The sequence below is a fragment of the Pteropus medius genome, unplaced genomic scaffold, assembly GCF_902729225.1.
Source record: "Pteropus medius unplaced genomic scaffold, Ma_sr-lr_union100, whole genome shotgun sequence".
Lineage (NCBI taxonomy): Eukaryota > Metazoa > Chordata > Mammalia > Chiroptera > Pteropodidae > Pteropus > Pteropus medius.
The window spans coordinates 10,378,294-10,400,913 of record NW_024342473.1 but is presented as its reverse complement, the minus strand read 5'-3'; the positions used below and the strand labels follow the sequence as shown (position 1 = coordinate 10,400,913).

General features: G+C 48.4%; 1 protein-coding gene across 2 annotated transcripts in view; it reads left to right on the top strand.

Annotated features, from left to right (window-relative positions):
• The window catches only part of CORO2B (coronin 2B), a 128,161-nt gene that overhangs the window by 54,382 nt on the left and 51,159 nt on the right, over nucleotides 1-22,620 (top strand). For both annotated transcript variants that reach the window (XM_039865200.1, XM_039865199.1), the window contains exon 2: nucleotides 9,411-9,611. In XM_039865200.1, the coding sequence (XP_039721134.1) occupies nucleotides 9,411-9,611 (201 nt within the window). The remainder of the gene's footprint in view (nucleotides 1-9,410; nucleotides 9,612-22,620) is intronic.

Here is a 22,620-nt window from a genome sequence, read left to right as displayed (position 1 = left end):
CTTTGGCCTACTCTTAAGCACATAAGCTAGAGCGGATATTCTCAAACACTGGTGTCCACAGATACCTGTCTTTATAACATACTCCTCAGGTGATTCCGCTGCATAGCCAGGTGAGGGAATCACCAGACCAGGGATCTGGGAGAGACTACCCTGAGGGGCATGGTAAAAACCACAGAGTTCACGCAGCCTCCCATTCTCCCTCCGTCTGTCTGTCTCAGTGGTCTCTACCTCTTTTTCTGTCATCTCATTACCATCACGGTTTAACTCTAGCCTAACTACACATCGGTGATGCCACATTGATACCTCAAAACCAGCCATGGTGGGAGTATTTCTACCCTAGAAATTGGCAGACTACAAACCAGGACTCCCCCCACCCCGCCCTCAGAGAGCTGATCGTTAATCATTTTTCAGCACACTACTGCCCTAGACCCACTGGCAGGCACATTCTTCAAGTGTTTACCATGTACCAAGTACTGTTTTAGGCATTGATGATACTGCAATGAACAGGAGAGACAAATCCCTGCCCTCCTGGAGCTGACAATCTAGCGGAGGTGAAGCTTAAATATATAAATAGATAAGTTAAATATATGGCGTAGTCGATAATCATGTGTGCTTGGGGAACATCTCCATGAAAGTTCATTTTTCAAAAAAGACCGAAAGGAAGTGAGAGGAGGGAGCAGCATTTTCACAAGGTTACGTCACAGCTAAAGAGAATTGAGTCTCAGAGAGGTTCAATGACTCGTCCAGGTTGGCCTGGATGAAGTGGAGCCAGGATTTGAATGTAGGTCCCTGGCTACAGAACCCTCCCTCCTAACCACTGCTGTGCTGCTGAGCTGTGAGCTCGGGCCTGGAGGTGGACCATGGGCAGTGAGTCGGCCTCCTCCATCCTGCACCCCTGCTGCAACTGGCTATGCCATAGGGGGCAGAGAATTCAGAGGCAGACCCTCAAGGAATTCAGGGGTTCCCAACGGATTCAGCAATCAAGGAGTATCCAAGAGAGAAGGTGTGTGGTCCAGGTTCTTCATGGTAGAAATTTCTTGAATGGCTACAGCATCTTCTCAGAAGTCCTCGAAGCCAGTGAGAACCCAGTGTCCTGGGCTAGACCATGAAATGGCAGAGCTAGATGGTGGGCCACCTGTGGGAAAAGAAGGAGGGATCTGCCTGAGGGCCCCCAATGAGTCATGGCTGAGCCGTCCAGAACACAGATTTCTGGCATCTTTCCTCACCCCAGAGGTTTTCAAACCGGGTTCTGCATGGGCCCAGGGGTTCTGCAGTGCAGTCCTTGGACCATGGCTTGAAGGCGTTCCCAGCTGTTTTCTAGACTTGAATGCAGACAGCTCTGACTTTGCTCATTTTACATTTTGGAGTTCTGACTAATATTTTATGTGGAGAAAGTGTTCTCCTGCTAAAAGAGGAAGATCCTAGCCCCTCATTTCACAAAGGAGGAAACGGAAGAGTTTAGTCCATCAGTAATTCCTGCCCAGCCTGGCGAGCTTCTCGGATCCCTGGGCTGATTCACTCCCGCTCCCTTGTTTGGAAACACTGTGACCCTCCTGTGCGCCCAGCCCTGAGCTCGGGAAAGCAGAGCTGGCTCAGAGATGGAGGAGGGCCAGGTGATCTGCTATCACTCACGGACCCAGAATGTTACGAGCAAATGCAACGAGGTATTGATAATAGTATCTGACGTTCATCAGCATGGTGTGCTATTTGCAAAGCCCCTGTCCCCTATGTTCTCATGGCCTCATCTTCACAAGGATTCTAGAATGTTAAGTGTGGTTGATACATTTTGTTGAAGAAGACACTGAGCCTAGAGAAGGAAAGTGACTTGTCCCAGGCCAGACAGCTAGTGACTCAAACAAGACTGAGAATGCCAGCGTTTCTCTGGCAGCACATGAACAAGGAGTGGCTGTCCCACAGGGCTGCCCTATGGGAACGAGCGCCCAGCAGCCACCAGGACACATCTCAGAGGTCTCCTGGGCTCCTCCAGCTCACAGCTATCCGAGGATGCAGCCACAAGTTCCCCCCTTACCTGAGCCAGAGACAAGAAAAAAACTGCCCTCGTACATTTTTGTGTTCCAGTTAAAGGACTGGATTTTAGTCATCATCATCTAGAAAAATGCATCCGCTGGCCACAATAAATCATTTTCGGCATCAGAGGACAGGATACAATTTGCTTCTATGTGGAGTGTACATAGTGATTATCTCAGAGGAGAAAAAAAGCTAGTCTCCATTTCTTAAGAGGCTATAAGGGCCATCCAGCTGCAAAATGAATACTTCTTCCTTCCGGGCCCTCCCCCTCTCGGAGGGAAACCAGGATGGCCCTGGGCCCAGGGAGCGGACTCAGCTGCTGCACACATCTGGAGGCCAGAGCCTCTCCCTCTCTCCTCCTGACCCTCAGCCCAGCCCAGCCCGCTCCTCCTTCTGCCAGAGTCTGGCTTTCCCTAGTAAACATTCAATCAAGGTCAGAGTCTCTCTCTTCCAGGAATAAGGGAGAGGGTAGGATTCACGTTTGGCAAGCATCTACTCTGTGCCAGACACCTTGCCAGGCCACTTTGCATTTGGTCATTTCATTGCATCCAGTGAACTGGGTGACATTATTCCCATTTTATAGATAAAGAAACTGATGCTCGGAGAGGTTGAGTAATTAAAGTCACATAATTAACAAATGGCAGAGCCAAGTTAGAAACCTTTGGATTCTTTCTGACTCTCAAAACCCCACTTACTGTACAGTTTCTTTACATTTTTGTATTTTGTGTATTGTATGGAACAATAGGGGGTATGAGTTTGGGTGGAGAGGCTGAGGGAGAACAGTCCACTAAGAGTCAAGTTCTTGGCTGAAGTCTTGGTTCTGCCACTTTCATAACTTGTGACTTCGAGCTAGTCTTTTAACCCCTCTGAGCCTCAAATTAGTCACGTATATACTATATGTTTTCAATTGGTTTGTAATATCTGCCCAGCTCTGCCCAATGGTCATCTGGTAGTGGTGGCAAATGAGGTAGTGTCTAGAGAAGTCATGGCTGTGGCTGTGGGTGGTTTTTTGAGGCAATTTCACAGGCACTGGTCCCCTTGCTGATAGTGTGATGTCAGCGGCAAGGGACTCACTAAGCCCCAGCCCGAGAGCTGTCCTGAGTTCAGAGGCCTTGGCATCCTAATGACAGGAAATGAAACGAGATGAAGCTGCATGACAGGAAGGACAAACGCTGCAGAGGAGGGATGTGGATTCAGAACCACCAGTGTGAGGAAGATAAGGACAAGGACGAGGCATCAGCTTAAAAATGAAACTCTAAACCTCGTCAAGCTGAAGTCACAGCCCTGGGGTGAGGTTCTGAGAAAGGCTGCACCCTGCAGCATCCAAGGAACCGGGTACTTGTGCCTGACTTGGCTGTTGCCCTCCCACCGTACTGAGAGATTATTCAACCAGAATCACTAGGATGCTCCCGCCAGACAGGAGCCCTGGACCAGGCCTGGGGTGGAGTGGGGCTGCACAGGGGCCAGAAGGAGATGGATGGTCAGATAACTTACAATCTAGTAATAGGAGAGAGAAAACATACATACCTGTCGCTTAAAAGAAGTGGCCAAGCATCAGTCAGCTCTGTGGGATGCCCTAGGGGGAGATGGCAATAGCCACTATCATTCAGGGTCACAGCAACCCAGCTAAGGAGGCATTGCAATCCCTGTTTTACGGAGGAGGAAGGTCCCTGGCTGGGGTGGCAGAAGCAGGGTTCCTACTGGGCACTCTGACCTTAACACTCTTCTTTGTTTTAACACAATGACTTTCATAAAGTAAAGGAGCCCAATTATCTCTGGGCTAAAAGGCCTTCTAGTTCCATGCATTATTCCATGTTATCCTTGACTAGAGGTCATCTGCCTGAATCTTGATCTCCTCCAGCGATGGGAAGCTCATTACCTATCCTTTTCCATCTCAGGCAGATCTAACCATTAAGAAAGTCCTTCCTTTAGGGGAGCTCAAATGTATCTCAGTCTGGTCCCGAAAGGTTCAGAGAGTGTGTTCTGCCCTCACTAGAACAAGCTGGAGGAATCCACCAGGATCTGGGCTGGGTTTGGGGGTAGAGGGCAAAAAGCAAAGGGCCAGATTTTCAGGTCACCTCTTGGCTGCCCCTACCGATTTCCCTTTGAGGTCTGGCCACTCCTCCAGTCCCGGCCTCGGTATGGCTTCCTCCCTCTGACAAGGTAGGGAGGAGTCTTTTCTGTTCCCTGCCTGCACCCCCATGCGTCTGACCTCAGAATGAAGTCAGCCCCTTAGTAACCGCGGGTGGAAAGGTCAGCCCTCCTAGAGCTGAAGACACTCCACGTTGGCCAAAGTGTGTACTGGGGCCTGATCCCGCCTCCTGATCTTCCTGCCTTCTGTTCAACATCCTCCAGAACAAACCCTTAGCACTGGCCGGCCAGCCCCCTCACTGCCACCAGACCGCTCACCCATTTTCCCTGCCCTCCCCTCCCCATCCTTGCCTCCAGCAAAGCCAATTAATGACAGGGGTGTCTTTAACCTGCATTGAACCAAAGCTTTCCACCCAACTCCTAAAGTTTCTGGGGAACACAGGAATTGCTTTGAAGACACCACCAAGCAACATGAGACAAATTGCTGCGACAGTTTATAAGACAACTGATTTGGTGTCTTCAAAGAGTCAATGCTACTTAAAAAAATTTTTTTTTGAAAAGGTAATTGGAATGTTCTAGATTTAAAGGAGGCAAACAAGAGATCGCAACAAAATGAAACACACGGAAGCAATGTGGCTCTTCACCCTGGTTCAAAATATGGAATTGCTATAAAAGTCATTTTGGAGAATTTTGAATATGGACTGGGTATTATATGGTATCAAAGAATTGTTAACGTTCTCGGATGTGATGTGCTAATGTAGGAAATTGTCCTCCTTTGTAGGAAATGCATGCTGTGCAATAATGGGGCAGGAGTCATGATGTTTGCAACTTCCTTTCAGATGATTGCAGGAAAGAAAAAAAAAGTATACACACACAGAAGTATGGCAAAATGTTAACAATAATTCACCTAGATGGTGGGTGATTATTGTACCATTCTCTCAACTATTTCTGTATGTTGAAATATTTCGTAATGAAAAGTTGGAGAAAACATAAAATGGACCGCAGAGTCAGAAAGGATAGGTTCAGATCAACCCTGCACTTGCTGTGTGAACTTGGACTGAGTCTGTTTCCTACCCTGTATACCGCCCTGTAGTTCTCACCCAAGGCGGGTTACAAGACCAGCTGATGTATGCACAGTGCCTGGTGCCTGGTGTGGGTTGGATGGCTTCATGAAGCCCGCACTGATCCCCTCTCTCCTTCCCTGACCTCTTCTTCTTCCTGTAGCACTTACTGTCTGTATAGTCTGTTTGCCACCCAGTGTCATTGTTGGGTTATCGTAAACTTGTCAGGCATCAGTTTCATCTCCTCCACTAGCTTGTAAGATATTTAAAAGCAGGGTCTGTATCTGCTGGTTTCCAGAGCACCTCTCAATAGACTGGACCTATGAAAGTTTGTACCTTCGTTATCTCATTTTTATTCTTCAAACAACCACACAAAGTAAAAATTATGGATCTCATTTTAGAGATGGAGCACCTGAGACTCAGAGAGTCAAAGCATCTTCCCCAAGGTTTGTAGGAGTCAGAAGGGGGAGTGGAAATGCAGGAATGCAGAGTCAGAGGTCAGTGCCCGGCCATGCATCCCTGCTGTGGGTACATGTGGGGGAAGCTGCAGGCTCAATGAGGAGGAACAATCGATCAGCAAGGGCCCAATCCTTTCTCCACCAGGCCTTTCAAAGGTCCAACACGGAGAATCTCTATGATGATCCAGCCCCAGTTTACCAGCCAATAAGGAGAGGCCAGTGCCTGGCTTGCTGAGGACAAAGCCCCTGAAAAAATACTCTCTATTTTTCCCCAGGAAGCAGGTCTCTATCATTCTAGAGCCTGCTTGGGGGCTAGGGGAGGAGGGAGTGTCAACCCCAGGAGACATGCTCATTAGAAGAACATGTCTGCTGAGTGCAGACCCCGCAGCCTGAGGGTTCTGGCCCTCCAGGACACAGCATCTAGCTGAGAAAAGCTAGCTGGGCTGTGAGAAGCAACATGAGACGTGTTCAAGAAGAATGCAAGCATGTCCACTAAGAGCCTTGGCCACGAATGCCTCTAAGTTGCTGTATATACACCCTGAGGAATGGGGACCCAGGGAGATGGTAGAGGGAAGAAAGAGCAAGGAGTGGGACAAAGCAGAAAGAGCAAAGAAAAGAGGAAGGAGAAAAGTAGAGGAGAGGTGGAGGAGGAAGTGGTAAAGCCAGATGGAAAAACAGACCCAGAAAAGACTAGCAACTGCACGTTTCATCCGGGTAAATATGTATACGGTGTGGAAAGTCTGGCGAGTTTGTTGATCCTCAGCCTGGCGGAAAATACTGGGGACCCTGAGAGCCTGTGCTCAGTGCCGCCCCCCTCAGCCTGCAGAGCTCTGGGGTGTTAGGAAAGGACAGGGTAGGAGGGCAGCCGCCACAGAGCCCAGCCTTTCCTCTCCTGCCTCAGATTCTGCCTATTAAGTGAACATTCAGAGGGGTACCAGGCCTGTGCTGTGCCTATCACAGCAGCTTGGCACTGACTCCTCCTCGTGCTTGGAAACTGTTAGCCTCCTTTATATAAGAGCAGGTGGAGGTAGCACAGAGAGGTTAAGTGGCTTGTCCAAGTCACACAGCTAGACAGCAGCAGAGGCGGCACTTGCATCTAGATCTGCCTGGCTCCCAGTTCAGTTCTTGTACCCTTCCCCTCACAGCTGCCCATAAGACCTTGCAGTGAAGGCCGCAGTGAGGAAATGCACGGAGCTGGTCCATTATAAACAGACCTTGTTCAACCCATCCCAGGTGCCTGGCCATGGGCTATGCTGGGGCTAGGTAGAGAACTCGTGGTCCTGCTCACTGGACTCAGGCTAGGAAGTGGCTCCCTGAGCCTTCTGGAGGAAGCTGAGCTTACCTGTCTGTCTTTCTCCCCACCAGGCTGAGCTCCCTTCAAGGAGGGGCTGGACGTGTCATGGGCCAAGTGCCCAGCAGGTCTCCCCACGGCATCCAGAACCCACTGGACCTGCCCAGGAAGAGCACAGACCAGTCTTCAGTCCCGCTCAGGCCTTGGGGTCACTGGCTGCCCTCACTGAGAGAGCCTGTGACAAGGTCTAGAGTAGGAGCCAAGGGAGAGGTGCTAGCTGTCCAGGGGTTCCGAGGGGCTCGCGGCGGGCTGTGGAGTCTGGGCTGTGGAGTCTGGGCTGTGGAGTCAGGGTTTCGTCAGGCCCTGAAGGCTAAGGTTAGGCTGGCCAGAGAAGGGAGAAGGCATTCCAGGCCAGAAATGCACCAGCAAGGAGCGGGAGGTTGAAACGAGCAAGCTCAGCACCACCTCCTTCCTCTTACATGGGAACTCTGTCATCTAGAATGTTCCACCTGGAAGAGACAGAGTGATTTCCAACACTTTCATAACAGATTGAATTTTTGCCAGGTCCATGTACCACCCATACCATATTTTTCTTTGAATTGATTTATTATTTTTTAACTTAACTTTATTAGCAATAATATCTATGAAAGCATGAATTTGTCATGCAAGTGATATTTTTTCTAGTGCAAATTAAAATAAACACATAATCACTCGAATTAAAAGCTTTATCTCTGTACCACGTGAAGGAACCATGAGTGACCACCTGGGACTCCACCCTGAGAATCGCTGATGTAATCCTGAGGAAGAGTCAGATGCCCAGAGAGCCAGGGGGGCTTGCCTGAGGTCACACAGCCAGGAGTGACCGACCAGATATTATTGCTAATAAAGTTAAGTTAAAAAATAATGAATCAATTCAAAGAAAAATATGGTATGGGAGGTATATGGACCTGGCAAAAATTCAATCTGTTATGAAAGTGTTGGAAATCACTCTGTCTCTTCCAGGTGGAACATTCTCAGAGTTGGTTTCCTGATTCTGTGGCCGTGTTTCCTTTTGTTTTCCTTCCCTTGGAAACTTCATGTGAAGAAATGAGCCTGCCTACTTCTGTCCTGAGATGGAGAGGGATCCTCAGGGTACATCAGGAGATTTGGCAGAAAGGAGAGGGAAAAATAATGGCAAAGTCGGGCCAGAGGCACGTTCATTTTACAGAGCATGTATAGAGTTCCTGCTGTAGTCAGGCCCCCGGCTGGGTGCTGGCTTGTGGCTCATTGGATGCATGTCAGCCAGGAGAGCGCCTACTTGGGCTCCACGTGTGATGGTGTCCATTCACAGGGTTCCCCATAGGAGGCACCATCCTACAGCGAAGCCGGACGCCAGTGCAGGCTGCCTGCCCCGTCCTCGCCCACCCACTTGTGCGCATCTGTGTTCTCCGCTGTGTGTAGCACGGGACAGGCATGTAGTAGGAACCGCTGGTTTTGCTGGTTGGTTGGAGCCTGTGTCATGGTTGGTGGGCTGGAAGGGCTGGGGAGGGGCGTCACTCCATTCTCTAAAACAAGGGCTCTCAAACTTTAGTGTGCTTCTGTCTCGCTGCAGGGGATAGGAACTAGATTTAAATGCTCATTTGTGGGCTCCATGCTCCAAATAATGAATTCAGTAGGTCTGGACTGGGACCCAGGAGTCAGCATTTCTAACAAATGATGTGGGGGAGGCTCAGAAACCTCCCCTACACCAGACGATTTTGATACAGTTGATCTGTGGGCCACACATGGAGAAGTCTTGTTCTAAAGGGTAGTCTGGCATAGGAAAAAGTCTCAGATTTCCAGTCAGAAGACCTGTGTTCATAGCCCTATTCATTAGCTGTGTGACCTTGGACAAGTCACTTCACCTCTCTGTGCCTGGTGATGACATATAGGACTAAGCAATTTCTGGGTGCACTTATGGATTAGAAGCCCTAGAGAGAATCAGAGGAGAGGATGACAATGGGTAGTCGTTTGCCTCCTTACTCATAGAGGGAGACATCGTCGTCCCACCTCTCACCGTCAGCAATGTTCTTTCCGAACACACAGCCTTCTCTGTCTGCCCTTCCTGTACCGAACTGAGCGGTTTCTGGTACACAGGAGGCAGCTCATACGGGTTTGGGGGTGGATGGTCTGCTCTGTCACATGGCACGTCCCTTGGAAGTGAAAGGACCCTACGTCCTTTCTGGAAGGTGGAATGGGCATGTGTACCAACAGCAAGACACATGTGACTGCCCTCATGCTGGTCTTTGCTCCTGTAGAGCTTTATTAAAAGAGTGCATCCTCTAGCACAGGGCCGGGCACACAATTCTTAGAGACTCCTTTCCTCTCCCGGGATCCTGAGGGCGGCACTAGGACTGGCCCACTTCCTGCATCCCTGGGGAGCAGCATCCCTCCCCAAGTCCCACCCAGGCCCTTTTGGAAACAGCGACCAGCCTGACTCTAGTCTCTCCTGGCCCCTCACAGATGTCCTGGCGTCCGCAATACCGCAGCTCCAAGTTCCGGAACGTGTATGGGAAGGTGGCCAACCGGGAGCACTGCTTCGACGGGATCCCCATCACCAAGAATGTGCACGATAACCACTTTTGTGCCGTCAACACCCGCTTCCTGGCCATCGTCACTGAGAGTGCGGGAGGAGGGTCCTTCCTAGTCATCCCTCTGGAGCAGGTAGGTGCCTGGCACCTCCCTAACCCTGGCTGCAGTCCCAGGGCAGAGAAAAGCCTCCTTGGTCAGTACTGAGCCTGTTGCCCTTATTTCTCTCAGCCCTCCACCACCCATTACTTCCTCATCATGTGTCCAGTGGCTGTGCCTTCCCAAGGTTTTCCTGAGATTCACCAGAACAAATGCAGGCTGGGATCCAAGAGACCTGAGGTCTGTTCCCAGAATTTCCCCAAAGGTGTGCACTTGGACGAGTCACTTCCCTCAGGGTATTTAGAGTTCCCATTAACCTGAGGGACTGGAACATCTGATCTCCAAGGCCAGGTCCAGCTCTACCATGCTGTGTCCTGGATGTCCTTTTGGTTTGGAGCTGGAAGGGGTGAAGACCCAGCCAAAGGCACACTGGACGTCTTCAAAAATGGTATACTCGCTAAAACAAAAACGTTGCAAGCACTTCACTGAGAGACTGGTAATCATTTACTTTCTCCCTCACCCCCACTTTCCATCTAAAAGTTCTCCCCTCCTGTGGCTGCCTTTGTGAATATAGCAAATTAAATCTGCAAAGCCCAGATCATGAAATTTTGAAGCTCTGTCATTCAGGCAGTCCCTAGAGGCCCGTGGGAGGTCACGCGCCTCAGAAAAAGTGCTCGCTGTCAGTCCTACTTGTTTATGGCTGAGCTCTCCCTTCCTGTCCTGACTCATCTCCTCGCCCACCCTCCACCAAACTGCTCAGGGGGAGGAGGAGGTGCATGGGGAAGGAAGCCTTGGTTCTTGAAATCCACCATCAGCTGGTGGTGGAGGATGGATTTTTCCAGTCTCCTACCCACAGTGGGGGAGCACAGATTTGAGAAAGATTTGGGCCAGGTCCTCCCTTCCACCAAAGGAGGCAGCTATAATGACACTGAGGACAAAGCCTGAGTGAGGCACAGAGAGGTCTGAGAAGCAGTGGACTTGGTGGCAGGAGGTCTGGGTTCTAGTTGGACTCTGCCGCTTGCCAGCCCTTTGACATTATTTTCCTGTAATGGCACAGTGGGGATCCTAAATCCTCCTCCACCTGTACCCAAGATGTTGGCTTTGAGTGGGATAATGGACATGAAAACTTCTTGTGAACGACATGACACGTTTAAGATGTTTTGCTACTTCCTAGGGGGAGTCGTCAGCTCAGCTCCTCAACTTTGCAAATGCCCTCAGTGGTTCTAACACATTTGGAAGGATTCCGAAATGTAGCTTGCCTCCCCTCCAGAACCAGATGGGTTCAGATACCTGTCTGCCTCAGGCACCAGCTCAGCTCCAGCAGCAGCAGGTCTGCACGTCCTCGGCAAAGTTCTTACTAGGGCTCAACGGCATTGCTGGCCCCCTGCCATACTCCACTATACGGCTTGCAAAGGTCAATAGTCAATGCCTCACATAATAACAAAAGTTCATTGAAGATGGATTAAAGATTGCAAAGAGATAGGAAGGGAAAGGAAGGGAAGGGAAGGGGAAAAGCTGCAAGTATGTTAGAGGGAAATGGAGAGCATTTTTAAAATTATGCCATGAGAAAAGACTTTCTAAGCAAGAAGAGAATCCCCAAGCCATAACCGAAATGATTAATAGATTAGAATAATTTTTTTCAAAGTAAAGTTCCTGTACTACAATGAGACATGTAAGCAAAATTAAAGGAAACCACATAATTGAGTACAATAGTTAAAATATATAACAAGATACGTGTCCAGGATATATGAGGGTCCCAGAGAAATCAATAGGAAATAGAACCTAATAGAAAATGAGCTAAGGATATGAATAAGCAATTCTCGGAAGACAAAATATATCATTTAACCTGTTAAAGAGGAAAAGATTTAGAAGAGCAATGATCTTTCTTGTTGCCAAAGTTGTGAGAGAACAGGCACTCAAATGCACTCTTGGCGTATTTTGTGTATTACATCTGTGAGATGAACATAGAGGCAACTTGGCAATATGTATTAACAATTAAAGATGCACGTTCACTGGTCCAGCCATTCTACTTCTAGGAATCCATCCTACAGAAACATTCTCGAGTAATGTATTCTGCAATTTTAGTACTTGATTTTTTCACAAACATCAATTTTTTTTTATCTTTTCCATTAAAAATAAAATGTCTCTCTCAAATCACAATAAATGTTTCTAAACTCTTCCTCTCGATTTCTGTAATGGTACCAAACAAAGAGTTTTACGCTGTGAGTAGCACTGATATAAAATATGATCAGATTTTGTAAACACTTTATGGACAGCAGAAAAGAAAGTACTCTTTATAGAGTATAAGTTTCTATAGAAATATACAATGCATCTGTATATATACATACATAGTCAATGTACACATAGCTTTTCAACTTTATTTGTTCACATTCTCTGATATATTTCATTGAATTTGATGAATATTGGACTGATAGCGATGGTTCACATTGCCAGTTAGGTCTTTTGTTTTCTCTCATTTCGTGAGATTTTCACTTTACGTACGCGATGGTTTGTGCAGCACTTTTATAATTGTGAAAACTGGAAACGACCTGCAGGTCCGTACGTAAGGAACTGGGTGAACAAATTAGGGGGCGGCCACACAACAGGATACCATGCAGTCATCAAAACTGATGATGCAGGGCAGTCGCTCCGAAGTGTTCGGCCTCGGAATCTCTTGATACTCTTACCAGTATTTAGCATATTCGAAATAAAAACGAAGAGATTTCAAAAACATGTATTTGTTAATTTACTTAAAATAATAATAATAAACCCATTTCATGTTCTCCTCCCCCCCCAAAAAAACCCATATTTTTACAAAAAAATAACTTTATTGTCCAAAACAAAAAAAGTAAAATTAGATGAATGGCATTGTTTTACACTTTGGCAAATCTCTTTAAATTAGTTTGGTTATAGAAGACAGCAGGGTTTGCATGTCTGCTTCTGCATTGGTCCTGTTGAGACATCACACATCGTGCAGCCTCTGGAAGACTCCGCTGTGCACCCTGGAGAGAATGAGAGGAAATGGCAAATAATGTCTTTGTATTATTATGAACATAGTTTTAACCCAACAGACTCCCAGAAAAAGTCTTGGGGATTCCCTGGAGGTTTCAGACCATACTTTGAGAATATTTAATGAGAGAAAACTATTTATGACATTATAGTTAAGGGGGGGAAAGGTAAAATATTTAAAGCCCCATTAAAAAATTACGTATCCATCTACCTGTTGGGAAAAGACAGAAAGCATACACCTAATGTTAAAAGTGGTTATCTTCCAGTATTAAGATCGTGGGTGCGCTTTCATTTTCTTCTTTTTCCTTAGCAATATTTTCTAAATATTTTTTAGATGAACACTTAATATTTTGTACTTCAGGGGGGAAAATCTAATAAAAGCGGTTTGTCGACATTACGTGGCAGCCCCCGAGGTCTCCGAAGCCACGCAGCCGCAGCCAGCTGGGTCTGGCACTCCCACATGTATGTCGCAGATGTTTTCTCCCGGATTAACACATGCTTACGAACTCGCTGGAGAAATGCTAACTTAATGGAGCTATACATAGTGAGGGCAAGGGGTGGCCGTGGTCAGGAGCGGGTGGTGGTTCTGGATGGCTGGGAGGATGAGGTGGCTCCTAGTTCTGAACGGTTCATTTAGTTTGAGACAAGACCCCAGATTCTGTGGAGCAGGGTCCTGCCCCGAAAGAGGGGCTGCTTTGGCATCAGTGCCAACCCCCCCAACCCCCCACACACACACCCACACAAACACACTTCTCCTGCTGCCTGGGCCAGGGCTGTAGGTCTCCTGCCCACTGTGCTGAGGCTGGGCTTGCAGTCAACGGCAGGCAGCCAGGCTGGTGGGGGCGGGGAGGCAGGGCTAAGAAACAATAACAATAGTGCCGAATCCAAAACCCCCTCATTATCTCAGCAGAGATGAGCTGTTCCACACTGGCCGATTTGCTGGGAAGAAGATTATATTATTTCAGCTCCAGATTTTCTCCCTCAGTTTGATAGAAATCTCCCTAAAAACAGTTTCCTGTGTATTCCATTCAAATACAGAAAAGATTCGGGTTGTTTCTTGGTGAATCCTAATGATTGCTTTGAGCGTTAATTATGATCCGTGAACTCGTGTGGCACACTTTTGTCTCTCTGCTACATTGTCCCTACAATGGCTCCAGACTGTTTTCCTGAGCAACAAGAAGGCCCAGAACCCTGTCTGCTTTTGTTGTTCTTTTCTGAATTGTTTTCCATCTACTGTTAGGTGTCCTTCCCATTCCTTTCTTGCTTCTCTGAGAAGTTTGGGCCAGAAGAGACCAGCAGTAGCCCAGGACCCCTAAATTCTTGAGCCTTCTGAGAGAGACTCCCACTCTTCCAGGGAAAGTCTCTCTCTTTATTCCATTTCTCTCAAAACCAGTTTGCCTGAGATTTCAATATTTGTGAGTAAAATCTTTTCTCCAGGGTAGGAAGCCCTGTCCACAGCAATTCCAAACAGTAATGTTGATGCCTTGCCTTTGTCCAGCACTCCGATCCAATGAACTCTGCCTTAATCCATCCCCTTGGGTGGTAGGTAGAGCTATCCCCATTTTACAGCTGGGGTAAGTGAGGCTGCAGAGGCAGGTGTGGAGCTGGGCAGTGCAGGAGCTGGACCTGAAACCAGCTCACTTATTTCTGAATCCATGACTCCTTCCACAGCCCACGATACTGGTGAATGGCTGAGTTCTGGCTGGCTGGCAGTTCTCAAAGGAGTGGATTTGTCTTCCCCGGGCTTTTGCTCGGGCTGCTGTTGTAAAGGCCAGAACCTGTTTTTTCCCTAGTTAACATTCAACTGCCAGCTCTCTCCTCTCTCGAGTGGAATGTTAAGCTGCAGATGGGGGAGCAATCAGCACCCTGATTGCCTGGCGCAGCTGGAGGAGCCTTATGAATATTCTGGAGAACAGGTACTGTGCCCAGGCCTGATTAACCACTTGAACCGCCCCTTTCCTGCTGCACTCCGGGAGGGCTGCCTGTCACCTCCAGATCCAGGCCCAAGAAAGCCAAAGCTAGAAGCCGAGCCTTGCATGCCTAAGCTTTAGTCAGCTACCTAGTACCCCACCTGGCACCTGGTAGAAAAGAAAGAAGCCTAGCCTGGACATCAGGAGTCTGGGTTCTCCCCATAACCCAGTGGGTCTCAGCCCTGGCTCCACTCTAGAATCACTTAGGTGATTTTGACGGTCTAACGTACCTGCTCTTTTGGAGTCTCACCTCAAGTTCCAAGGTGAAAGTACAGTTATTCTCCCCAGTGGATGAAGAAACAGAGGTTTGGAGAACTCAAGTGGCAGAATTTAAACCCAGGGCTCTCCCAGTCGCATGCCTGCCCACTTCACAGAGGGTTAGGGAGAGGCATGTCTGTCGATGTGCTTCGTGTTATCATTGCTGTCATTCTAATGTCTCCAAATATCTCATTGAATGTTAATTCAACCAGTACTACATGAGCTCATCTGATGTACTGACACCGCATGTCAGAGAGGTGGAGAGAGGTGTTCCGGAACAGGGGACCGGGCAAGATAACATTCCTGCAGTCCTGTGACATGGACTGGGCACCCAGCCCTGTGCCAGGCACTGGGGACCCAAGTTACATCAGGCCTAGTCTCTGAGAGGCTCAGAGAGCATCCCATTCGTTAGCCAGGCAGGTGGGAGTTCTCTGAGAGGATCCTGCCCGTGTCTTGCTCGAGGAACCAATTCTATGGTCCATGGAACGAACTATTGAACATGTCCATCTTAACTGCTCCTTCCAGTAGTTCAGAATGGCAGGGCACCATTGCATTCTCCAGAAACGTGAGTCCCCGGTTAATTTATATGCAGATTTAGCTGCATGTAATGAAAATAATCCGATTCTGTGTTTGGGGTTTTAAGCTTGGTCTCCAGTTGGAGGTCGCTCCTATCTCCTTGTACAAGCCCCTCAACGCCTGCTCAGTCTCAACAACCTGGTGCAGAACATCCCCTGCGGTTTGGGGGATGGGGTGTTGCATTCTCCTCCCCCAACGCAATCAGCTTGGCCTCTTTTTGCATCTTCTGTCTCTGATATTCAATGGTGGGGAGACCTAACCAGGACTAGGGAGTTGCTCCCAGTCTCACTGGCCCTGCTGGGGTGAGTGGCAGATGAATGGCAGCAAAAATTCACAGGCATCTCAGTGGGGAAAGCAGAGCCCTGGAGCAGGAGAGCAACGCAGCACAGGGGCTAAGCGATCAGGATCTAGAAGCAGACAAACCTTGCTTGAATCTCCGCCTTGCCACATAGTTACTGTGTGACCTTAGGTGAGTCATTTAACCTTCCTGTGCCCTGGTTTTCTCTTCTGCAAAATGATGGGGTTGGACCACGTGATCTCTAGAGTTCAATGTGGCTCTCACATTCTGTTTTCTTCCAACATCATTTTAGTTAGATATGTCCTTACCAATGTGCTGGTAGATACTGTGAAGAATACAAGAATGGCTTCTCATCCCTCAAGGCCCAACTCAAATGAGGTCGGCTCCATGAAGCTTTCCCCATCCCAGTACTTAGCCAGAGGCATTTTGTGTCTATCGCTAGAGTACTTCCTTATTTTCTTAGATGTTTAGTCTGTCCATCCATCCATCCATCCATCCATTCATCCACCCACCTATCCACCCATCTATCCAACAAATATTTATTGAGTACCTACTATGTCCTGGTCACAGGACCAGGGATGCAGCAATAAACAAGACCAAGTCCCTGTCGGCATGGAGTTTGCAGTCCACTTAGCCCCAGAGGGTGGGAAACATGTCTGATTTGTACAAGGCCTGCACACAGTAGGTGTTTAGCAAGGAGGCCTTGTGCTGACCAGAGGTCATGTCCCAGAGACACTGTGCCCCATTTCTCCAGCTGTGGTTTTCCCTGGTAGGGTGCTGGGATCCCCTCCCCTCCAGGCCCCAGGGACAATGTGGTACCCTGCCAGGTCTTCCCAGACTGAAGGGGGCTTGCATCTTCCTCTTCAAGCCCTTGCAACAGTGTTACCTGACCCAACTGCTCTCACTCTGGAATCAAACCCAGGAGTTGGAAGACCAGTTAGCTCCATGACTCACAGTATGTTTGAGGCCTAATATTAAAAGAAGGGGCAAGAGTGCCCAGCTCAGTGCTGAAGACTGTAATCTAATTGGACTTTTTTGCTCACCCAGAGCCTGTGCTTCCATTCCAGATTTCTCTAAGTCTCCCTCCCTATCACTCCCCACAATGAGCATTGAACGCCTCAGTCCTTCTCTCTCCCATAGAAAAGCCCCAAATCTTCATCGCTGCTCCCCGCTTCCAAGAGGTCTCCCCCTCTCCCTGGGGAATTCAGAGAGCCTTTTCCAAATCCATTTTTTGGATCTTTCCTCAATAGTTCTTTGTTCTTCATGCTGCCTTCTGCTTGCTGCAATTTGCATCTCAAAGCCTGTGACAGCCTGAATGTACAGTAAGTGACTTTGGGAAGGGGGAGAAGGCACTCTGAACGAGAGAAGTCACAACTTTATTCCATTTGTCTGAGGCCCGAGATTGACAGCCTTGCTTTGTGTTTTTCCCTTTTTTGGAAAAATGACTGCTTATTTTTGAGAATAGTGAAGGCAAGCTCTTTGGCAGAAGTGGAAATGTGACTCCTTTACTTCGAGGTTATGGGATGGAGTATTCTCTGGATTTGAGGTACAGAGAGGGAGCCAGGGATGCAGCCTGGCTGGTGGGTGTGCTAGGAGGTCAGAGAATCCATTCCTCTGCCTCAGGCCAGGGTCTCTACTGCCTGTGCCTTAGCTTCATTGCTCTGATTTCTAGCAGAGCTGGGAGGCTGAACATAAAAGGGCTGGTTCCCTAGGACTCTGTGAACTTGGGCTGGGCTCTAATTCTTCCCAGGGGCACCGGCCTGGACCCAAACCAAGTTGGCACTTAGCTCTATCTGCTCCCCATTTCCTTTAAGGCCAGGAGCCTCCCACGCCTTGAAAAATCATGGTTCCATGCGTTAGCTGTGAACCTCTGGGCAGGTAACATCTCTGTGCCTCACTTTCTCTGTTTGTAAAATATCAGTGGTACTTGTTCCTCATGGTGCCATCATGGTTAAATAAGGTGCTGGGTAAAGCACTTAGCTTTACCGTGTGCTCGCATGGTGTGTGCTCAGTCAGCAGGAGCTCCACGATGCCGGGGGCTGCCCCCACCCTTTCCCCTTTCTCATCTACCTAGGCCCAGAAATAGCCTGTGGGCTCCCCAGCCACTAAGGCGGAGGCTTATCTTTGGCCTTCTTACTCCTGTCTCCATTGTCTGGTACAGTCCCCAAGCTTCCCAGCAGGGAGCCCCACCCCTGCCCAGAGGAGAAGGCACCCACAGCCTAGTCATTTATGCCCAAAGGAGAGTGGGAATGGTGGTCAGCGTCTCCACAGGGGCATGACTGATGGGACTGTTCCAGGCTGAGTGCCTGGAGAAGGAGGAACTTAGAGGGGGTGGGGGCTGGACCCGTTTTGGTGCTGGATCATGCACCTCTGAAGTCGGCCCGCCTGCTTTTCCAGAGTCCACCTGTCAGCCAGGTTTAAATGAGGTAAGGCGTGTAAAGGTTTACCGTAGTGTCTGGTATACAGCAAGTGCTCAATAAACCCGCGCTATACCACTTCTATTATAACTACTAGAACAAGCTTCAGATTAGTGTGGGGAAGAGAGTGCTGAAAATTGGGGGCAAGGGCTCTCTGGAATCTACTTGGCCCAGATCCGAGGCCAGGGCCCATTGGGTTGGCATGAATTTGAGATTCTGTGCTCTGAGCCGGCCTGAAATCACACAATCTCTACAGTCCATGCCCACTCCCAGTGCCCAAGTTCAGTCTCACAATGACACAAAGCCAGAGTCAGGAGACCCCAGCAATCATATATTCCCATGTCGTACCCATGAGAAATCCTGGCCCCAAAGAGGAGTGTTTATCATAACAAGGTTGCACAGCATGCCTGGACGCCCTCTACGCCCTTCCCCAGGAATCCTTGCAATCGACCACTTCTCAGAGTCAAAAACCAGACCTACTAAGTGCAGCGGTCCCCAACCTTTTTGGTACCAGAGACTAATGCTCCTAGGAGAATCTAATGCCTGATGGTCTGAGGTGGAGCTGAGGCAGTGATGCTAGCGCTGGGGAGCTGCTGCAAATACAGATGAAGCTTTGCTCACTCGCCCCACCCCCTCTCACCTCCTGCTGTGCAGCCCAGTTCCTAACAGGCCACCACTGGTACCAATCCCTGGCCCAGGGGTTGGGGACTCCTGTACTAGGGTGTTGGTGATGACAATGGCTTCCCTCTACCATGGGATTTGCATTTGGTTAAGGTTAGGGTGAAATTTAAGGAGACCAAACTCTTGAGACCCAAAGGAATGTGTTGCTAATAATGGAATTCTAGACGGCAAGGAGACCTTCTCACACAGGACAGCCATCCCCATGCCCTCAAGAGAGACTTGCCTACTCTGCCAGGTCCGAGGCCACAGCTTTAGGCGCTCCCTCCTCCTGTGTTCATGGACTCCCAACACTTCAGGGAGCAAAAGCGATATAGGGTGCATGGGGGTGTGGAGAGTGGAACTAAGAAGACTGGCTTGAAACACAGCATCTCCCTGGGAGCGGATGGGGCCCTGAGGCCTTGGCCAAGACCTCTACTAATTGGCCCTTCCCGTGGCAACCTCCAGAACAATGAGTGTGTGTTCTTCTTGTCTGAGAAACTCCAGGCCTGATTTAGTCCTAAGGGCAGTTTTCTTTTCAAGATGGCCTTCCTCATGTCCCTGAGCTTATCCCCATCCCAAGTCTCTTAAAGCACTAGGTCACCTTGATGGGTGTAGGTGGAGTGGGGGAGTGGTGACAGCACTCACAGATTCTTAAAACAAGAGAAAACAAGAGTGGGCTCTGTGGCATCGGCATGGCATAGTGCTGCCTGTCCTCCCCCGTTTCCATTCCACTCAGCCAAGAACTTGATTTCAGTTACTAAGCAACCGATGCCTAAATCTCCAGGTGAGTTGTCCCTCAGGTGAACACCAGAGTAGGAAGGTAGGGGTGGATGCTCTTAGAATGCTGCATTTTTATAGATGGAGACACTGAGACCCAGAGGGGGCAAGGGACTTGGTCAAGTTAGTTCATGTCCTATGTGACAGCAAACCCTTCAGAATCCCCTTCCCCCCACCCCGCCTCCACCAAGAGAAGCACTCGCCCAGCAGCGACACCTTAGGGACTTTCCATGAGGGGCTTCCATCTACCCAGACAGAAAGGCAGGATGCCCAGTGATGAGGCACACAGGCTCTGGCATCGGTTGGCCTGGATTCAGATCTCATGTGCTTCAAGCAAGTTACCCAACTTTTCTGGGCCTCAGTTTCCCTAGCTACAAGATGGGAGAAATGCCAGTCCCCATTCCAAGGCCATTCTGGGATTCAGCGAGGTGTTACATGAAGCCCGGGACATGCACCTGGGCTCCCCACCTAGGGCACCAGTGCCAACCAACCCCCATAGCCCTCCTCTTCCACCCTATTACTCCTTTAATGTCAAAGGAGTTCAGCCTCAATCTCATCAGGCTTATGAGGTTACAAATGTAGTACAAAATTTTTCAAACTTTAGTTTTTAACACTGGAACATTTTGTCCAAATAAAATAGGTTCTTAACTTTGGAGGGGGGAGGTGCATAGGCTCCTTTGGCTGTCTGGAAAAGCCCATGGATTCCTTCCCAGAAAAAAGGATTTCAAGTACATAAAATAAAATAAATAGGATTACAAAGGAAACCCATTGTACTGAAATATAGTTATCAAAATATATGCCAGAATTGTGAAATAGTGGTATATATGCTTTTATATTAATACATTAAATATCATGATAAGGTGGTGGACCTAATAAGTACTATATTTTCAAAGCACTAATGAACATAATTTTTGAGTTAGAGGTAGCAGGGTCAAGTGACCTGATAACATCTGTGTTGTCTATTGATGAAAAAGTTATAGCTTCAATTATTCTTGCTGGGGTTTGTTGCCTACATTTATAAACGAAAGAAATATTACATTTCAGTTAGAAGCTAGTAAAAATATAAATCCAGTTTTTCTGTTATCCCAGCTCACAGTCCTCCGGAAGGTCTGTAGGCCCAGGTTAAAGACACATCTCTGAAATAAAATCACAGAAGGAATATCACAGTATAACATCAGGACAAACAGAACTGCCTGGCTGAAGCTTGGTGGGGAGGGGGCGATGTAACCTGCCTGAGTGCTCCCTCGACCTTGTGGGATGCCCTAAAATCCTAAGTTTTGCTGGCAGTGAAGAAGCCTGACTTCTCTGCCTGGTTCTTTGTGACCTTAGGCAGGTCCTTTGGCCTTCCTGGGCTCAGTTTTCTTCATCGGTAAAAGGAGTTGTTAGACCCAGGGTCCTCTGAGGTCTTGTCCACCTCTGAGAGGCTGGGCGTTTGTGTTTCTCCTCCACCAGAGAGAAAGGCCTCAGAAACAGGGGTCTGCAGAAGCCCTGGACCTGGGAGAGGGAACAGCTGGGGCCAGGCTGGCTGATTCCCAATTGTTCGAGGCAGGAGGAGGAGGAGGAGATGCATGGTGCTCTCCAACACGACAGCTGGGTGAGCCTGGCTGGGGGCCTTATCCTCGCCTGCCATCTGTGCCTCCTTCCTGCAGCGCCTGCACAATGCGGGGCGGGGGGGGGGGGGGGGGGGCGGGGGCGGGGAGGCGAGGGCAGGAGGGTGATGGGGCCCAAGGCCAGATAGCAACCTAGGTGGGAGGGGGAGGGGCTGCCCCAGAAAAAGCCAGGGAAAAGCCTGGTTTCTTACTCTTGGGCGCTTAACTCTTTCCACCCTCTCTTTTCCCACCTTGGTCTTAGTAGAGTTCTGGAGAAGGAAGGATGCACAGCCCTGGAACCAGTTAGGCTACTGTGACTTCAGGCAAGTTACTTAACCTCTCTGAGCTTCACTTGCCTCCTCTGTCCAATAGACATCATTCCTAAGGCTGCCCCTTGGGACCCAAGTGGGGGTAGATGAAGTGCCCCCCACACAGTGCTGGCAGTGGTAGGCACTTCCTTGTGGGCTCAGTGCTATAGGCCATCCAAGAGCGCTTAGGCCTGAGACAGTGAAAGCCCCTGGAATGTGACGTTGAGGCCTTAACGTCATCCTAGACAAAGGTCTGTAAAGTGCTCTCAGGAGACTTTGCAGCGCACTTTCCCTCCTCCACATTTTTGCTCCCGCTCTACCCCACTGCCCTTACTCACCCATCTCCACATGCAGAAAACCTTACTCATTTAGAATAACATCTATTTATAAATAAGTATTTATTTTCAGAGAGTAAAACTTTCAGATAGTTTAAACCTCCAAAACAAAGGACACAGTGAAAAGTATGCCTCTCATACTCAGCTTCCAATTACTCAGTTTCTCTAACGGGGCAGCCAGTGTTAAAAGTTTTTCAAGTGTCTTTCCTGAAATTTCACACTCACACACACACACAAACACATACATGTAGATCTATATAGATAGATAGATGTCTCTTTTTACACAAAGAATACTACTTATATTGTTCTCTCTATATCTTACCTTTTTCTGTGTAATTAAATATCTTAGAGATCTTTCTTTCCACATTAAATACAGAGAGCTTCCTCGTCCGTTTTTGGTACACAGTATCTCACTGTTTGGATGTACCATCTTTTGTTGAGCCACATATTGCTGACTGACAGGCATCTAGATTGTTTCTAAACTTACACTGTCACAGTACTGCACAGAGTGATTGTGGACAGGCCTTGTTTCATGTATCTGTAGAATAAATTCCTAGACATTGAATTGATGGTTCAAGAGGTATGCGCTTTCTCCCGGGAAGCAACACACACAAACAGAGGAGAATTTCTTCCTGACATTATAGTAGGCAAAATTGTTTAACAGAATACAGAAAGCAATAATTATAAAAACAGCTGACAAATTAGACTACCAAATTAAAAACTTTTGCTCATCAAAAGATACCATTAAGAAAGTAAAAAGGCAAAACCACAAACATGAGATTGATATTTGCCATGCATATATCTGAAAAAGGACTAGTATCCGTAATACATAACTGAGTTTTAAAATA